This window comes from Anguilla rostrata, chromosome 2, assembly GCF_018555375.3.
Source record: "Anguilla rostrata isolate EN2019 chromosome 2, ASM1855537v3, whole genome shotgun sequence".
NCBI lineage: Eukaryota > Metazoa > Chordata > Actinopteri > Anguilliformes > Anguillidae > Anguilla > Anguilla rostrata.
In genome coordinates, this window is record NC_057934.1 from 9,667,089 (window position 1) to 9,683,406 (window position 16,318).

Below are 16,318 nucleotides of genomic sequence, written 5' to 3' on the forward strand. Positions count from 1 at the left end.
ATTACACATCTTACCGGCCTTCATAATCAAGTAGACACTAATACAAATACACTCCACTTGAACATGTACTCCAGTGTGTTCATTTCTGTGTTTTTACTCTTAAATATATAACAAAGCATACAAATGAATGGTAAAGATATTTTCACACTAAACATTTCCAACACCATCATTAGTCATGAAAATTTTTAAATTTCAACTTTTTAAATACATGTATGTGAACATAGAGGTATTTCCTCAAGGTTAGTGTTGGCATCTGCCTAATGCCTTTTTGTATTTTTTTTGCATTTAGAACTGTACCGGGCCAATATCCATAATTATTCGAAATAATTTTTGGGCACTTGTAACATTTTTGACAATTAGTCACAATTTTCAAAGGAGACCTCTATTCAGAACAAAATTCCTCAATATGATTGTAGGTTAAAAACAAGTGGCTGAAAAATTTACAGGCAAGAGTAAATATTATTGCCATTTACAGAGTTAAAGTATTTCAAATACATGCTTATCTCCCCCTATAGTTCGCAATACGAGATAATGTTCGTACGATCTGAGTTTCTCCAAATGAATACTTTTGTATGGATGCCTAATTCCAAGGAAACTCATTTTATCCATGTTTTCAAGAAGAGCTAATTTTGCAGAGCACTCCCTTCCAAGAGGTGGCGGTAATCCAGTTTTTAGTGCGTTCACAAACGCATGCGAACTACGTCATTACGTACACTTGAAAACAACATGGCGGATTTCTAGTGTGTACGGAAACTTGTGGTCTTTCTTTACTAAAACGTAAACTGGATAGCCAAAACTTTTTGTTTAACTATCAAATTAGGTTTTTATCTCGCTAAACACTGTTAGCATTTGGGCGTTGTTAGGACGAAACGCGTGTGTTTCCTTACCTCCAGTTGGCTAACTGTCGTTATCTTCTGTTAGTTCGGTTTCTGTTGTACAGTGATAGCTAATTGTTTGTCCTGAAACTTTGCTTCTCGAAAATATAAAATCAGACGCGCAAAATCATGGAAGTTTTTGTAACCGATTTTTCAATGCGACTTTGCCAAGTCCACCTCTCATTTGGTGCTTCAGTCGGGGATTTAACACATGTCCTCTCTCGCGAGCGGGTGAGTAAAATTATTTGAATAAATCTATCTATTTTAACCCATGTCCTAAATTTAATAGTTAAGCTTGAGGCTACTGGTTACTGATGGTTAACTGTAACGAAATTGATATTTCAGCAGTTGGCTGTCCAGCTTGCTGGTTAGTCGTTTGAAAAGGATGCTTTTCTTTATTGAAAGCATTTGGAGTTGTATTGAAAGCAAATGTCGGTTTTAGGGAATCCCACATACGGACTTCTATGTGAAGAGCAACGGACGGTTGTTGGGGGAAGATGAGGAACTCCAGACGGGAGGGTGGTATCGGCTGGAGCCGCGGCTTTGTGGAGGGAAAGGAGGTCTGTAGCTAGCTAACGTTAGCCGTATAATTAAAGTTATTTCATGAATGTATCATACCGCGCATTCACATCTTTAAGCACATTATAGACGCAGATAAAAGCTGCGGGGCCACTTTGTGTACAGTTATTTTAAGCACATGACAATTTATTAGTAATTAACTAGCAGAGACAAGAAAAAATTAGGACTACATAGTCTTAGGAACTTATGATAATACTATATCGTTTCACATGGTATAAATGTGTTTTATTTGAGACTGTTCTGTTTTGAACAATTATTCTTATATTGTGCACTTCAGACAGACGCTGTTTTATCCCCGCAGGTTTTGGGTCCATGCTCCGAGCTCTGGGTGCTCAGATCGAGAAGACTACGAACCGCGAGGCGTGCAGGGATCTGAGCGGAAGGCGTCTCAGAGACGTCAACCATGAGAAAGAGTAAGAGCTGTTGTCTTCGGTTCCAGCTCCTCTATATCCGTCACAAGAAAAAGAAACCTGAGTCTGTTGATCACTGTCACCCTTTATCGTGTAGCTGCAGAACTGGTTCATTCTTATGTTTTTTATGCTGATTTACGTCCCGCCGACAGGATGGCAGAGTGGCTGAAGAAGCAGGCCGATCGCGAGGCGGAGAAGGAGCAGCGTCGTCTGGAGCGGCTGCAGCGAAAGCTGGCGGAACCAAAGCACTACTTCAACGACCCCGAGTATGATAAACAGTGCCAGGACATTTCCGAGCGCATGGAGGAGTCCATCAAAAAAGGTACCAAACTTTTCTTTCCTTCCTTCTCTCTTGATTTTAGAGAGGTCTTTTTGTCCCATTGCTCATGAGACACTAACTTTATTTAATGAGGCTGGAGTTGGATATTCATTTGTCCTTCCTGGGAAACCAATCTGTGACAAGCTGTTCAATTCAGCCGTGCAGTCTTTCTGTAGTGTCTAGACTTATCGGCAGTGTTCAGTCTGAACTGTAGTGTTCAATTTAGCCTTGCCATGCTGTTCAGTTTAGCTGCGCTATGATGTTCAGTTTAGGCTTGCTGGAGTGTTCACTGTTGCTCATCGTGTGACAGGTCTGCAGGCCTCATCGAGTGGAACATCAAGAGTCTCTCGGAAAAGACCCTCCCCTCACGGGGCGGACCCTGGGAAGAGGCCACGTATCTGGTGAGTCTGCTTCAGTGGAACAGCTATGCGGGCCTCTCTTGTTTATAAACTGTCTTTTAAGCAGATCTGGTGCTTCAAGATCAAGGGGCATTTTACACTCATTTTATGTCTTTGAGATGAGAATGGTAAAGTAAAGATTGTCTACTTATGAAAGGTCTGAAAGGTTTGGGATGTTTCTGGCTCTGCAGGCAGAGTGGGCTGGATGATCTCTCCAGTTCTGAGGATGACAGCGAGGGCAGCGACGAGGGGACCTCCCCTTCCTCCTCCTCCTCCTCCTCCAGCAGCTCCGCCTCCCAACCCCACAAGCCCACACAGATCCCCAGCACCTCCAGCTCCAGCTCCAGCTCTAGCTCTTCACAGAAGTCTCTAAAGGAAATAACAGTGCCTGTGGCTCAGATGGAGGCGGAGCCTGTGGCTCAGAGGGAGGAGAAGTCTGCGGTTCAGCGGGAGGAGCCTGTGGTTCAGAGGGAGGAGGAGCCTGTGGTTCAGAGGGAGGAGGAGCCTGTGATTCAGAGGGAGGAGGAGCCTGTGGTTCAGATGGAGGGCCTGGTGAGGAGGAGAAGTCTGCGTTCGCGAGAGCCTGAGAGAGGAGAGGAGCCTGTGGTTCAGAGGGAGGAGGAGCCTGTGGTTCAGGTGGAGGAGGAGCCTTCAGCTCAGAAGGAGGCGGAGCCTGTGGCTCAGAGGGAGGAGGAGCCTGCAGCTCAGAGGGAGGCAGAGTCTGCTGTTCAGACAGAGGCTCCAGCTCCAGTTTTGAGCGAGACACAACAGATCACCCCCAGACCTGAGGAACACTCACAGGCTGAGAGCACTGCCACACCACCTGCAGTAAGTGATTGCCTGATGCTTCATGGGGGGACTGCAGTGCCTGCAGGTTAAACTCCTGTCTTGGAGGGCTGCAGTGTCTGCTGGTTTAACAGATCTTGGTCTTCACTTGGTTCAGACCCCTGAAACCAAGTGAGGTGAATTAACTGTGTTATGAGCTACTATAACTGAATAATTAATTGACCCTGCAGCACTTTAGCACCAGGGTTGGGGAAATGATTTAGCCTGAAAGTCCGTATTCTCCTTAGTAATGGGTGTAAATCACGTCTCTGTTTGTGTGGTTTGCTCTGCAGGACGTTGGGCCACTGGACCTCCAGACTGTAGAGGGCACTGCGGAGCTGGAGGCCCTGGGGATGGAGAGGCTGAAGGCGGAGCTGATGTGTTTGGGGATGAAGTGTGGGGGTACCCTACAGGAGCGGGCAGCCCGGCTCTTCTCCGTCAGAGGCCTGGCCAAGGACCAGATCCCCCCCGGCCTGCTCGCCAAGCCCAGCAAACCCAGGAAGAAATAGAGCTGCTGGGAACCTTTCAACCCCCCCCAGGAAGAAATAGAGCTACTGGGAAACCTTCAGCCCCCCCCCCAGATATGCAGGGACCCCTTCTGTACCACACACCCCTTCTTTTTTGTATCATGTGGGACATTGATTATTCTTGCACACTGGAAGGGAACTTGAGTATTTTCACAAAGCCAAAGTTCAGTTTAACTTTGAATATACAGTAAAATGTTCATGTAAATATTTAACAATTTGAAGAGTATAAGCATTCAAAACAATTGCCTGTTTTATTCTCTATATATTTTCCATGTTCTTTAAGTCGCTCCCACAAGAACATTAAAATTAGTTTCTTACGCAATAAATGTTTTGCTGTACTGACCTTTTCATATCTGATGTAACTGGTCATGTGTCCAGTATCTTTGCTTTTTTTTTTTTTTTTTTTTAAATCAGTGACTTTTATAATGTATTTTTTGGTGTCTGCGGTTTTTGTGGATCATTAAATTCTGTGACTTTGTGAAAGCACGAAGGGAGATGTGTTATGAGATGTGTCTCGATGTGTAATCAATTTTTGTTTAGATTTGTTTCAGATCGTTTCAGATTGAAAGTAAAATTGAGGAAATATTTTGTATTTTTAGCCCGAGAAAAAGCTGTTTAGCTGAGTGGGTATATAGCAGAAAGAGAAAGCATATTAAGCATATTTTCCTAAATTCTGCTGTGTGTTTGTTCGATTGGAGTCACTTGCTTACGCATTGCTATCATTCAGTCGCAGCAACACGGACTATTCTGATATGGCGATAAGTTAACAGATTTTATCTCGGACGTTCATATTCACATACACAATGCAATGCAATAAAAATAAACTCTCAATAAAAATGCAATGACTATACTGTTATTCTCCAGTAGGGGGACTGAATCCATTCTGCATCCATACAGTGCATGCATTTGGTCTTTTAGAGAAAAAAACTGCGTTTGATACGTACGCGCATTTGTGAAATACACTCGGCTTACCTGTTCGGTAGAATCTCAGACGATGACTAATCACGATGAAGCAACAAACCGGCTAGTCCGCTTGGAAAGGCAACAAACTCATCAGGAAAGCAGGCGAAGTGCATTATGGGAAGTGATGTCATGGCGGCGCCCATGTGTACAGGCAGAATGACATCTGAGCATGAATGCTGAGGGTGATCTGTACATTTAAAATGTGTTTTTATGCCACGCTTTTCGGTGGCAATGAAGTCATACATTGGTGATCGAAATAGGTAGAATATCCGGTAAGTCTGTCTTATGGTCTTCAAGGGCTTTCTTTTATAGCCTTGTCAGCAAGCTTTCTAACCAAAGTTAGCTAAGTTACAGTAACGATGTTGGAGGCTAACTTACGAGTTAACGTTAATATCAAGTCAATTTTAGAATAAGGGGATACATGAAGTGTACAGTTCACGTCCTTTGCGTTATTCAAGCAGATCTTTTTGTTGGCAGTGTACTCAAATATGCCATAATTTGCCCCCCGAATTTACTAGAACTACCAAGAGTTTAACAGAGCTAAATTAAATCTTTGAATTGAACTAGGATCTATCGATAATGCCTGAGTTTTGCGTGGACAGAGCTAAACTGACCCAACTAGCTCCCAAGCGAATTGTCAGTAATTGTATAGGTCTTGTTAGCCTACTTGAAATCGCAAGATGCGGTCGGTTGGGTGAATTATGTGATCTGTGGTAATACACAACAGCAGACTATTTGGTACTAAACAAACTATATGCATAAGCTTTTCTAAGTACAAACCATTGTCTTATTCCCAGTGATGATTACCGTCAGAGCGCTGCACCGGGTGATGCGAGTCCTGCGCTCTCGTACGACGGTCGGCCTGGCGCGCGCGCCGTGCTGCGATATGATGCACCTGGCCCAATGTAGAACACTGGCGACACAATGCGTCAGCATTCTCCCTCTGTCATACCCTAACTGGACCTGGACCCCTCCACACACCCGGCATCACACCCGGCTCCTGGCCACCAAGCATGTAAGAGCTCCGTCCCGAGCAGTTCGTTCTGCAGTGGATCACTGTACAGATTCTGTCAGATCTGCACGACCACGGATACCCTATATATTCGCAAAGTGACACATTTTCTCATCCAAGGAAATTATGCAGGCGTATGTTCAGTATCGGGAGCAGAGAAACCAATACTGTAAACAGTGTTACTCATGGACTAAGTAATACCAGTAATGAATCTAACATAAATTATCTGATTTTGGGGACAGAAACCAAAGAATACCACTGCAGTCCGAGGTCAGGCTTGACTTTACTTGCTATAGCACTGTGTAAATGAATTTACCATCAAATTGAAGTATTTTTCTCTGTGTTATGGTCAGTTGTGAGTAATTAAGAAACCAAATTGAGGCCAAACACATTTGACGAGTTCCAAAGCCTCTGTACTTCATCCCTCTATATTAAGTCCTGCGGAAATGGAGCAGAATATTTCTTCAGACAGTCAGTGTATTGGCCTACTTCTGAACATAATGTGCCATAAGCGCAAACATTAAAATCTTTGCTGTTGGTTGAAAGCACCTGAAACCTAAGTGTTTTCTATATGTGACTAGTTGAGATTTGTTCATTGAGGGTTTGATGCCTCCTTCAGGGCAAGAGCCCAGGAAAACCCCAGGGAAAGAAGGAAGCTGGAAAAACTCCAAAAAAGCCAAAACAGAAGCAGGAGAAACAGGAAGTGGAGATTAAGCGGCGCATGACGGTGTCTGAGCTGGCTCAAGCCATGAAGAAAGATGTCGGTATGTCCACTCGCTGATTTCCTTTGCCCCAGAGTCTGGGAGCTGCGCATAAACAGTAGTTTAAACCGAGAGAAACACGAAGCACTCCTGTGGGTAACAGCAGGCTTACTCCCCCGAAAATAGGAGTGAGCCGGAGAGAGAATCAGGTGCCGGAGGAAAACCACAGTTGGTATTTTACAGACCATGTAATTTAAAACTGGCCTCACTTAACTCCAAAGGCTAAGTTTGTCTTTGGAACCTGAAAATTGAAGTGAAGATTGTGTTGCAAGTATGGCTGGTTTCACAGTTTACTTTAGTCTAAAACGGTGCTTGTGTTATGCCTCCTACCCAAAGTTCTGCCTAAGAAAACCGTAGGCCTTATTTTCGGTGCCTGCTTCTCTCCTAAGATCACGTGTACGAGGCTCTGCTCAACACCGCTATGGACCTGGACTCCCTGGAGCCCGACTCGCTGCTGACGGAGGAGTGGATCAAAGAGACCGTGAAGAAGTCTGGGATGAAGTACAAGTGGGCCAAACTGAGCGAGAGCAAAGTGAGGGAGGACAAGGACGTGGAGAGACAGTAAGGTCCTTTTGGCCCCTGTCGGCTTTTTGGTTTTTACTCTGGGTTTCTGGCCTTTCTGTCAGTTCTGCTTTTGGTTCTGTTTGTCACCAGCATCATAACATAATCACAGTGCTTATATGGAAATACAATGTTAAATATATTTTTAAAATAAATTGAATTATATTATATCATTTATATGATGCACTCTATTTTCATAAGGGCAAGTGTCTATCATAATCTGGAGTAGCTGCTCCTCATGTATCACCAAAGGCCAATATCACTGAAGCAAGATGGAACCCAATCAGCTCTCTGCTCCATTATTCTGTTTAACCAGATTACACCTTCTTCCAGTATACAGTGTATGAGAGTTTGGTGGGGTAGGTCAGTGATTGTGTGTGTGTGCATTTTGTGTGTGTGTTTACAGACCTCCTCCAGACCCAGCAGTGCTGGTGTCTCGCCCCCCTGTGGTGACCATCATGGGTCATGTGGACCATGGTAAGACCACCCTGCTGGACAGCCTGAGGAAGACCCAGGTGGCAGCCTCCGAGGCCGGGGGGATCACCCAGCACATCGGGGCCTTCCTGGGTAAGGACTCCCGTGGGTAGGGGCCTACAGTGGCAGTAGGTGGGACCTGTGTGTCAGTGGGAGGGGTGTAACACGCATGCCCTAATATTCAAGGGCTGCAGATTTGTTTGGCGAGTAAAATCGTTTCATTGAAAGTTTCTTGGGACCCAGAGTTTAAGGGGTATTCAAATATATATTTAGTCTAACCTCAGTTTAAGCTATACCCTGGAACTCCAAAGCTGGACTAGATGAAAAACATGACAGAATGCTGAAATTTGAACAGTGCTAAACTGCCACTAGCGATAAATTCAGGCTGGAGGCTAATCTATCAGGTAAATTGTTTGTGTGTGTGCAGAGTTCATGACCCTTTTCAGGCTGTGACCCTTGACCCTTGACTCTTGTCCCATGCAGTTCAGCTGCCCTCAGGTGAGAAGATCACCTTTCTGGACACGCCGGGGCATGCGGCCTTCTCCGCCATGCGGGCCCGAGGTGCCCTGGTCACCGACATCGTCATTCTGGTGGTTGCCGCGGACGACGGAGTGATGAAGCAGACTGTAGAGTCCATACAGCACGCCCAGAAGGCCAAGGGTACATTACACTACATTACCTCACAGTGCATTACACTCCATTACATGACAATATACTCCAGCAATTTATTGCTTTGTATTATATTACTGTACATTATATTACTGTGTATTATATTACAGTACATTACATTGTAACATGTTACAGTGCATTACTTCACAGTACATTACAGTGCAGTATAGTACCTTGCAGTGCCAATGATTATATGTGTTTGTGTGTTGCAGTGCTGCTTATTGTGTGTGTGTGTGTGTGTGTGCATTGCGGTGCCGCTGATTCTGCGTGTGTGTGTGCATTGTGGTGCCGCTGATTCTGTGTGTGTGTGTGTGTGTGTGTGTGCATTGCAGTGCCGCTGATTCTTTTTGTGTGTGTGTGTGTTGCAGTGCCCATCATCGTAGCGGTGAATAAGTGTGATAAGTTTGAGGCGGACCCAGCGCGGGTGAAGCGGGAGTTGCTGGTGCACGGTGTGGTGTGTGAGGAGCTGGGAGGCGACGTGCAGGCCGTGCACGTGTCTGCGCTGAAGGTGAGTCTCCTGCCCTTCCACCAATCAGCTGCTTACCTCCACCCTTCCACCAATCAGCTGCTTACCTACACCCTTCCACCAATCAGCTGATTACCTCCACCCTTCCACTGACCTCTGCCATTCTTTACACTCAGCAGATTATTAGCTCCATATTATAAAGGTCTATATGAATATTCATTAAGGAGGCGGGGCCAAGTGCAGTATTGTGGTCATGGCTGTTCTGTACTGTAATACTACAGAAGAACCATTGCCAATCAGGACCTCCTGTCGTACAGCAGCAGAGTGGACAGAAGGAGTGTGTGAGTGTGTAGAGTCTGTGGCGGTGTTTCGGTCAGCTTGCATCTTCTCATTCTTCAGGGGGAGAACCTTCTGGAACTGGCGGAGGCCACAGCGGCCCTGGCGGAGCTTCTGGAGCTGAAGGGCGATCCCAAAGGGCTGGTGGAGGGAACCGTCATTGAGAGCCACACCAACAAGGGCAAAGGGTGGGGCCAATGCAGACCTGCATCATATGTCATGCGTCACCTGACCTGCAGGACCTCACGCACAGACCTGCGGCACCTGACCTTAGTGAAATCATGCACAGTTCTGTGTAACATGACCTGGGTTACATGACCTGAATGACATCATACACACACCTGTGTCACATGACCTGAGTGACATCACGCACAGACCTGCATCACATGACCTGGGTCACATGTGCATCTGAAATATTTTAACCCTATTAAAGGAAACTGTTATCGATCACTCCACTGTTAAAATGCAATATTTTTGTGGTTGTCGACACATTTTATGGGTTGTTCTTCTCCGCAGCCCCATTACTTCGGCGATAATCCAGCGTGGGACCCTGAAGAGGGGCTGTGTTCTGGTGGCGGGGAAGGCCTGGGCCAAAGTGCGCTTCCTATTTGACGAGAACGGGCTGGCGATGAATGAGGCGGGGCCCAGCGTCGTCGTGGAAATTGCAGGATGGAAGGAGCTGCCCTCTGCAGGGGACGAGATCCTGGAGGTGGAGTCTGAGGTGAGGAGGGGGCGGAGTCTGAGGTGAGGGGGGTGGAGTAAGAGGCAAAATGGGGTAGAGTCTGAGGTAAGGAGGGGGAGGAGTCTGAGGTGATGAGGGGTCAAGTCTAGGGTCAGGAGGGACACAAGCCTTGGAGCTGGATGCTGGATGGGGATGTGATGAACTGTAATAACACTGTGGCCCCCGCAGCAAAGGGCCCGGGAGGTGGTGGAGTGGCGGGAGTACGTGGAGGAGCAGGAGAAGGAGAAGCAGGACCAGCAGGTCATCCAGGCCAAACAGCAGGAGCACCTGGAGAGCTACAGGAAGGACAGGGAGGCGCTGGCCCACCTGACCTGGTACCAGAGGAGGCGCATTCGTTACAAAACCGAAAAACACCTCATGGCCATGAGGCCCAGTGAGAAAGCCGAGAGAGAGGAGCTCACCCTGCCGCTCATTATCAAAGGTACAGACACGCTGAGCATAGACATGCAGCACAGACACGCTGAGCATAGACATGCAGTACAGGCACTGAGCACAGACACAGTACACATTGAGCACAGACACACAGTACAGACCCACACAACACAGACATGCAGTACAGACACACAGTAATGTGTGAAGAGGCCGTTGAATTTACTATAGATCCTGACAGGGGAACAGAGAACATGGAGAGAGCTCCATGCAGGCAGTCAGACCACAGACAGAACCTGCTAGGTGTGGGAAATGGATAAGAAAGCAAGGGAACATTTAAATGAGTTTGAACACGACCATGGTCTTCTGAGTGTAGTACGCTAACAGGAAGGACTGGGCCTGGTTTGTGTTGCTAGGCGACATGGACGGTTCATTGGAGGCCATCTTGGACATCCTGGAGACTTATGACGCGGATGAGCAGTGCCAGTTGGACGTTGTGCATTTCGGAGTCGGGGACATCTCTGAGAACGACCTCAACCTGGCTGAGACCTTCTCCGGTGAGCTTTTACTGTGTTACATTCTCACCCAGAGTTACTTAATATACACGCTGTTTATACCTCTGGCTGTCCACTGAAGCAATTTGGGTTAAATACCATGCTCAAAGCCAGAATTGCAGTGCCCCATTTGGGAATCATACCTGCAACCACTTAGTTACAAGCCCAGTTCCCTAACCATTACACTACATTACCAGCTCAGTTCCACCCTTCCTCTATAGACTGGCCAGTCTGGGACTAGCTTTAGACGAGCTGTGCGTGATGACCTGGTAGAAGGGTTAGTTTCTTGGTTAGTTTCCATTCAGTCATTCAAATTTTTAACCTGACTACTTTTCACTAAGTAATCTTCAAACTACCTTTCCTTGTACTTGGAATTATCTCTCCACAAACATACCTTACACCCAGAAATGGCATTGCTCAAATTTGGCATTACATCAGTATGTCACCCATTTTTGTGTCACTGAGTCACTTAGTATCTTTTAGCGTCAAATGGACCAGTCTGCATGTGGTGCTGTTCCTCAGGCACAGTTTACGGCTTCAACGTGAAGGCGAGCAGGCCCATCCTGCAGAGTGCGGGGAAGAGAGGCATCCCCGTCAAACTGCACAACGTCATCTACAAGCTCTTCAACGACCTGAAGGACGAGTTGAGCAGCAGACTGCCGCCCACACTGGAGGAGAACGTGATTGGTGCGTTCCCCAGAGCGTCAGAGATAACGCTCCACCCCCTTTCTTCTTGCACCGGACATTAGTAGCAAACAATGTTACAGACAAAAAACAAGAAGAGAATTGGGTTGTATTGGTGAAAGACCAGCAGGGATTTCGCTGGTGCGTAAGTAATCATGTTTGTCCCTCGTGTGGGCGGGACATGCTCTGAACGCTGTACTCGTGCTGTTTTTAGGGGAGGCATCCGTGCTCGCCACATTCGAGGTGACGGAGGGGAAGAAGAAGGTGGGGGTCGCTGGCTGCAGGGTGCAGAGGGGGCTGCTTGACCGGAGGATGAAGTTTCGCCTCATTCGCGGCCGAGACGTCCTGTGGGAAGGTAGGCCAGCTGCAGATGGTGTCCCCCACAGGGGGGCTCGACCCCAATGACAGGCCCAGTTTCCCTAACCGCTATCCTACACAGCCAATCTCCACAGTTATGTCTCGTGCATATGACACACTTCCCCTTTCCCATTTCCTACTTCCTGTCGTCCTCCAGGCTCCCTGACGACGCTGAAGCACCACAAGGACGCGGTGACGACGGTGAAGACGGGCATGGAGTGCGGGCTCTCCCTGGACCAGGACGTGGCCTTCAGGCCCGGAGACGAGGTCGTCTGCTACGAGGAGACGGAGAAGCAGCAGACGATCCCCTGGGACCCTGGGTTCTAAGGACTGCGGTGGGCGTGGCACTCACAGACTGAACATTTCCCCCCTCAAATACGCTTACGCACCAGACAGATCTGAAGAGATTCAACAGAAGATGGTGTAAAATACCACTATGTCCATATTTTTTTGTTGTGAATTGCGTCACTGAATCTGCAGCAAAGTGATGAAAATTGTAAATAATGTGCTCAGGTAATAAATTAAAATGACACAATGTGGTGAGGGGTTTTCACTGAATGCATTGGTGGAGGAAAACCACTGGGTTCTGGGACATTCAGAGGAACCTGCCTTTAGCCCCAATACTTGCCCACTTCACAGTTTTTATTGGTCAACTGAACCATGAACCACTCAGCCATGTTTTGAGACCCTGAAATTGTGTTGGACTCAAGTGCTTTCTGACCATGGTTTTGAAATACTGCTTGTTAAGTTACAGCTGAATGTTTCTACCTTTAGTGAAAGAGGTAGAAAATATAATCAACATATTTGATAGAATTCCCCCCCAAAAAAGTCGATGCAATGCAATAATGCAAACTAATGCTTTTTTTGTATATTTTACAGTGCACAGATCAGGTAAGAGCACAAAATGGGTTTTCAAAAAAAAAAAAACCTATTGTTACTGAGTGCAGACTACAGTCAACATCAAAATGACAGTTAAATTGAATGACTGCTTCTGTAAAAGTGCTTACGAGTTGTGGTAATTGGCCATTGCAGTGACAGCAGCTATCCTATTTTCTGCGACTCAGCCTTCTGTGCACAATTTTCTGTAAACAGCTTCTTGCCTGATGGCGTTCTGATCTGAACCGGCCAGAAAACTGAAAACATATCACGCAGACACTCATTTGGAGCAGGCAGCAGCAGGCCAGCCACACCCTTTTTATTTTGCTTTATGGTTTACAGAGCATAAAATGGAGGGTTGCTGGTAGTCCGGGGGGGGTGGGGGTGGTGGTAGGGATGGGTGGGGCCCTGCAGCAGCTGGCTCTGCTCTCTCACTTGTCCTCGGGTTTGTTCAGGCAGTAGGTTAGACAGCACTTCCCGCAGTACTGTCTGTCGAAGTGGCTGGCCATGAACACGCCCGCCCCGCACTCGTCCGCGGGACATTCCCGCCGCAGACGGTGGATCTTTCCATTCTCGTCAACCTGGAGGGGAGGGAGGAGCCAGGGTGAGGGACGCACGTTCCTGGGGGAGTGGCCTTTTTCTCTGAACTTCCAACACAGAACTGATTAAGTAAATCCATTTCTATGACTGTTTCCATTTCAGATCAATATTTTATTACTTTTTACAGGAGGGCTATTAGTTTTAGCTGTTTTGCATATTCATTGGAAAAGGAACCCATTTCAACTCCAAAACAATTTTTGATAAATTCTCACTCCACAGCAGGACAGGGAAATGCATGCCCAAAAACAGACAGGCCCCAGAGCAGGAAGTGAGCTTGTACCTTGTAGTACTTGAGCACTGCCAGCTTGACCTTCTTCCTCTTGTGTTTGTTCTTCTTGGGTGTGGTGTAGGACTTCTTCTTCCTCTTCTTAGCACCACCGCGCAGCCTGAGCACCAGGTGCAGTGTGGACTCCTACAGAGTTGAAGACCTCACAGTCAGCACCACAAACCGCAGCCATACCACGGTCAGCATCACAAACCACAGTCATGCCACAGTCAGCATCATAAAATATCCATAGGTTGGGCATTTTCAACAAAGGTTCAGGGACTCTCTAAAGTAGAGTTTTTTTCATCATGAAAGCAGGGGTAACAACCCTGTTCCAGGAGATCTACTATCCTATAGGTTTTCATTTCAACTCCAATTTGGCTCACTGGATTCTACTAATTAACAGCTAAACAAGATCTCTAGCTGTTGAATTAGGTGCTTTGTTAGGGTTATAGTGAAAACCTACAGGATGGTAAATCTTCAGGAACAGGGTTGGTTACAACTGATGTAAAGTTTAGGAGGGAGTCTCATGCTGACTACAGCCACAGTCTTTGGTTTTGGGTGCTTTTAAATTTGAGAGAAACCTGGGTCAGTATTTAAAGTGAGAAAGGGGTACAGTAACCCACCTTCTGGATGTTGTAGTCAGACAGGGTTCGTCCATCTTCCAGCTGTTTCCCCGCAAAGATCAACCTCTGTTGATCGGGTGGGATTCCTACAAGCACAGTAAGCCCGTTTACCGAACTGGCAATCAAAACTCTAACCAAAGAGGTGCCCGTCATTGCATCAGCATTAAACAAGCATTTCAAGAGAAAATGAACCACATAATAAAATAAAAATAAAATACTCATGTCAATAACCATCTCATTTTTATTTAGAACACAACTCCTTACCTTCTTTGTCCTGGATCTTAGCCTTCACATTTTCTATTGTATCTGAAGGCTCAACCTGTTAAAATGCAAAGTGAACATTAGACTAATTGCGGACATAACATCAACCTACTCTAAAGATTTGACATAAAACACTCCAGAGGGAAGCTACACAGGCAAAATGACGTTATACAAAGACGATAATGACCTCTGCTTTATGCTATAAACAGTAAGTAGTTACTATTTTTTAACTAACGCGTCACATTCACCCGCAGAAACGCATGGCTCTACATCTGTCAGTCTTGTCAAGACTGTCAAAGAGTGTGAACATTGCCACACCTACCAAACCGTGAGCCAGCAAGCGAACTCGATGACACTACTGGATAACGCTAACTACCCACCGCGACGTTAATTATAATCAGCCAATGTTAGAGACCAAAATGATTACATTATGACATGGAACACGGAAGTTAGCAACTGACAGCTATCGTTAGCTTCAATGTCTCAGTACCGCTAACCATTACAGCAAAATTAAGTTTAAGAGAAGATTAAGAAAAGTGGTTCCTAAATTGCGCAAGATGTCTCTACGTTTGATAACATTGAACTGACTGTTATTTTAGTGAAGTAGCTCGGCATTAGCCAAGTTATATTGCATTTTTACTGCACTGGCTGGCTAGCTAGCTAACGTTCGGTATCCAATAGCCAATTTTTCACCAATGCACAAGAAGTGTAACTAACGAATAGTCCCGAGGGTTAATTTCCATTTTTCCACACAGAGCAGAACATGAACTGTAGAATTCAGTCTGTATTGGGAATAAATGCAACCACTGTTACATATACGCTAACGCCACCTCCACATTAATTCACCTACTTTTGCTAGGATAACTAGTCAGCTAGCTAGCTAAACGTGTTCTTCGTGCATGGCAAACGCCAGCTGACGGTATCACCATACTGGTCACTCACCTCTAGGGTTATAGTCTTCCCCGTGAGGGTTTTCACGAATATCTGCATTTTGAACCCGGAGCCACCTGCAGACAAGAATGAAGATTATCCCATTTTGATCTTGACAACATATTTAATGAAAATAAACTATATAAATTTGATTGAATAATTAACTCCTTAGCCAGAGAGAACTGACTTACCACGGCCCTTCGCTACATGCGGATCAGAAGGAGGGGGCCTTTTCCCTGCAGCACGGGTGCGCAGGGCGCGGATAGTCGTCTGCAGCGATGCCTGTTTGTATTATTTTATGCCTCTAACCCATGCTCTAACTTCTAACTAGCAGAAGGTGGCGGTAACGCACCTTTAACGCCAACGCTTGGTCACTGGCGTGATGAATGCATTTTCTCCGTCAAACGTATCTGCTATATGGGGAGGTTAAATGACGAAGAAAAAAATATCTATTTTTTTCTTCCATTCGGCTCTTTCTACCTGCACCTCTGCTCAATGCCAGCTGGCAGCCTGTAGATGGCTGGTGAGTGAGTACAACCTGCCAAAAGCCAAGCTTTGATTGATACATTTAATTATTCCCCTTGCTGTCTGAACATTTCAGAGATCCCATTTATCGCTGAACCTATTTGTCATGCGTGTCTTTAAAGTTGTAAAATGTGAATTTCTGTAGGTTCTTCGTTTGTGTCTTTTCATTCATACTTATTCTCAGAGAAAAACACACATACGCCTCGTAAGTCATGTTATAGCCTAATATCACAGGTTCTGGTTAAGTTCTTTCAGATCATTTAAAAACTGACTGAAGCTGAAGAAACATGTGAGATCTGGATTGTCCCCGCCTTACTCAAGTGGCTTGTGAATTGACTGCGCTTTGTGTGACTG

General features: G+C 46.0%; 3 protein-coding genes across 5 annotated transcripts; 2 read left to right on the plus strand and 1 right to left on the minus strand.

Moving 5' to 3' along the window:
• The first annotated feature begins 693 nt into the window (after positions 1-693).
• Positions 694-4,760, plus strand: sde2 (SDE2 telomere maintenance homolog (S. pombe)). 3 transcript variants are annotated; one of them, XM_064318713.1, is made up of 8 exons: positions 694-1,106; positions 1,318-1,435; positions 1,756-1,867; positions 2,017-2,186; positions 2,494-2,584; positions 2,773-3,110; positions 3,207-3,409; positions 3,700-4,760. In XM_064318713.1, exons 1-8 carry the CDS (start codon positions 1,005-1,007, stop codon positions 3,913-3,915), a joined length of 1,350 nt encoding a protein of 449 aa, XP_064174783.1. In that variant the 5' UTR covers positions 694-1,004; the 3' UTR covers positions 3,916-4,760. The 3 variants fall into 3 exon arrangements, with proteins under 3 accessions (XP_064174783.1, XP_064174791.1, XP_064174800.1); XM_064318721.1 differs by having other exon boundaries at positions 2,773-3,062; positions 3,183-3,409; XM_064318730.1 differs by having other exon boundaries at positions 2,773-3,043; positions 3,164-3,409.
• A 242-nt stretch (positions 4,761-5,002) lies between these two features.
• mtif2 (mitochondrial translational initiation factor 2) lies at positions 5,003-12,416 on the plus strand. Its single transcript, XM_064318701.1, has 14 exons — positions 5,003-5,168; positions 5,694-5,911; positions 6,528-6,672; positions 7,059-7,230; positions 7,637-7,797; positions 8,188-8,364; positions 8,742-8,881; positions 9,239-9,363; positions 9,692-9,896; positions 10,086-10,338; positions 10,703-10,843; positions 11,363-11,527; positions 11,739-11,879; positions 12,039-12,416. Exons 2-14 carry the CDS (start codon positions 5,696-5,698, stop codon positions 12,206-12,208), a joined length of 2,211 nt encoding a protein of 736 aa, XP_064174771.1. The 5' UTR covers positions 5,003-5,168; positions 5,694-5,695; the 3' UTR covers positions 12,209-12,416.
• A 624-nt stretch (positions 12,417-13,040) lies between these two features.
• On the minus strand, positions 13,041-15,724 carry LOC135245606 (ubiquitin-ribosomal protein eS31 fusion protein-like). The gene is made up of 6 exons (XM_064318742.1): positions 15,631-15,724; positions 15,452-15,516; positions 14,513-14,567; positions 14,249-14,334; positions 13,638-13,769; positions 13,041-13,338 (listed from the first exon to the last, which is right to left on the minus strand). The coding sequence occupies exons 2-6, from the start codon at positions 15,497-15,499 to the stop codon at positions 13,189-13,191; spliced, it is 471 nt and encodes a 156-aa protein (XP_064174812.1). The 5' UTR covers positions 15,500-15,516; positions 15,631-15,724; the 3' UTR covers positions 13,041-13,188.
• Positions 15,725-16,318: the final 594 nt, after the last annotated feature.

Coding starts and splice junctions, on each gene's coding strand:
- sde2 (XM_064318713.1), top strand. CDS start 1,005: ATGGAAGTTTTTGTAACCGATTTTTCAATGCGACTTTGCCAAGTCCAC. Junction 1,107..1,317: donor ATGTCCTCTCTCGCGAGCGG/GTGAGTAAAATT, acceptor TGTCGGTTTTAG/GGAATCCCACATACGGACTT. Junction 1,436..1,755: donor GCTTTGTGGAGGGAAAGGAG/GTCTGTAGCTAG, acceptor TTATCCCCGCAG/GTTTTGGGTCCATGCTCCGA.
- mtif2 (XM_064318701.1), top strand. CDS start 5,696: ATGATTACCGTCAGAGCGCTGCACCGGGTGATGCGAGTCCTGCGCTCT. Junction 10,844..11,362: donor CCTGGCTGAGACCTTCTCCG/GTGAGCTTTTAC, acceptor GCTGTTCCTCAG/GCACAGTTTACGGCTTCAAC. Junction 11,880..12,038: donor CCGAGACGTCCTGTGGGAAG/GTAGGCCAGCTG, acceptor GTCGTCCTCCAG/GCTCCCTGACGACGCTGAAG.
- LOC135245606 (XM_064318742.1), bottom strand. CDS start 15,499: ATGCAGATATTCGTGAAAACCCTCACGGGGAAGACTATAACCCTAGAG. Junction 14,568..15,451: donor GGAAGACTATAACCCTAGAG/GTGAGTGACCAG, acceptor GCATTTTAACAG/GTTGAGCCTTCAGATACAAT. Junction 14,335..14,512: donor TAAGATCCAGGACAAAGAAG/GTAAGGAGTTGT, acceptor CTGTGCTTGTAG/GAATCCCACCCGATCAACAG.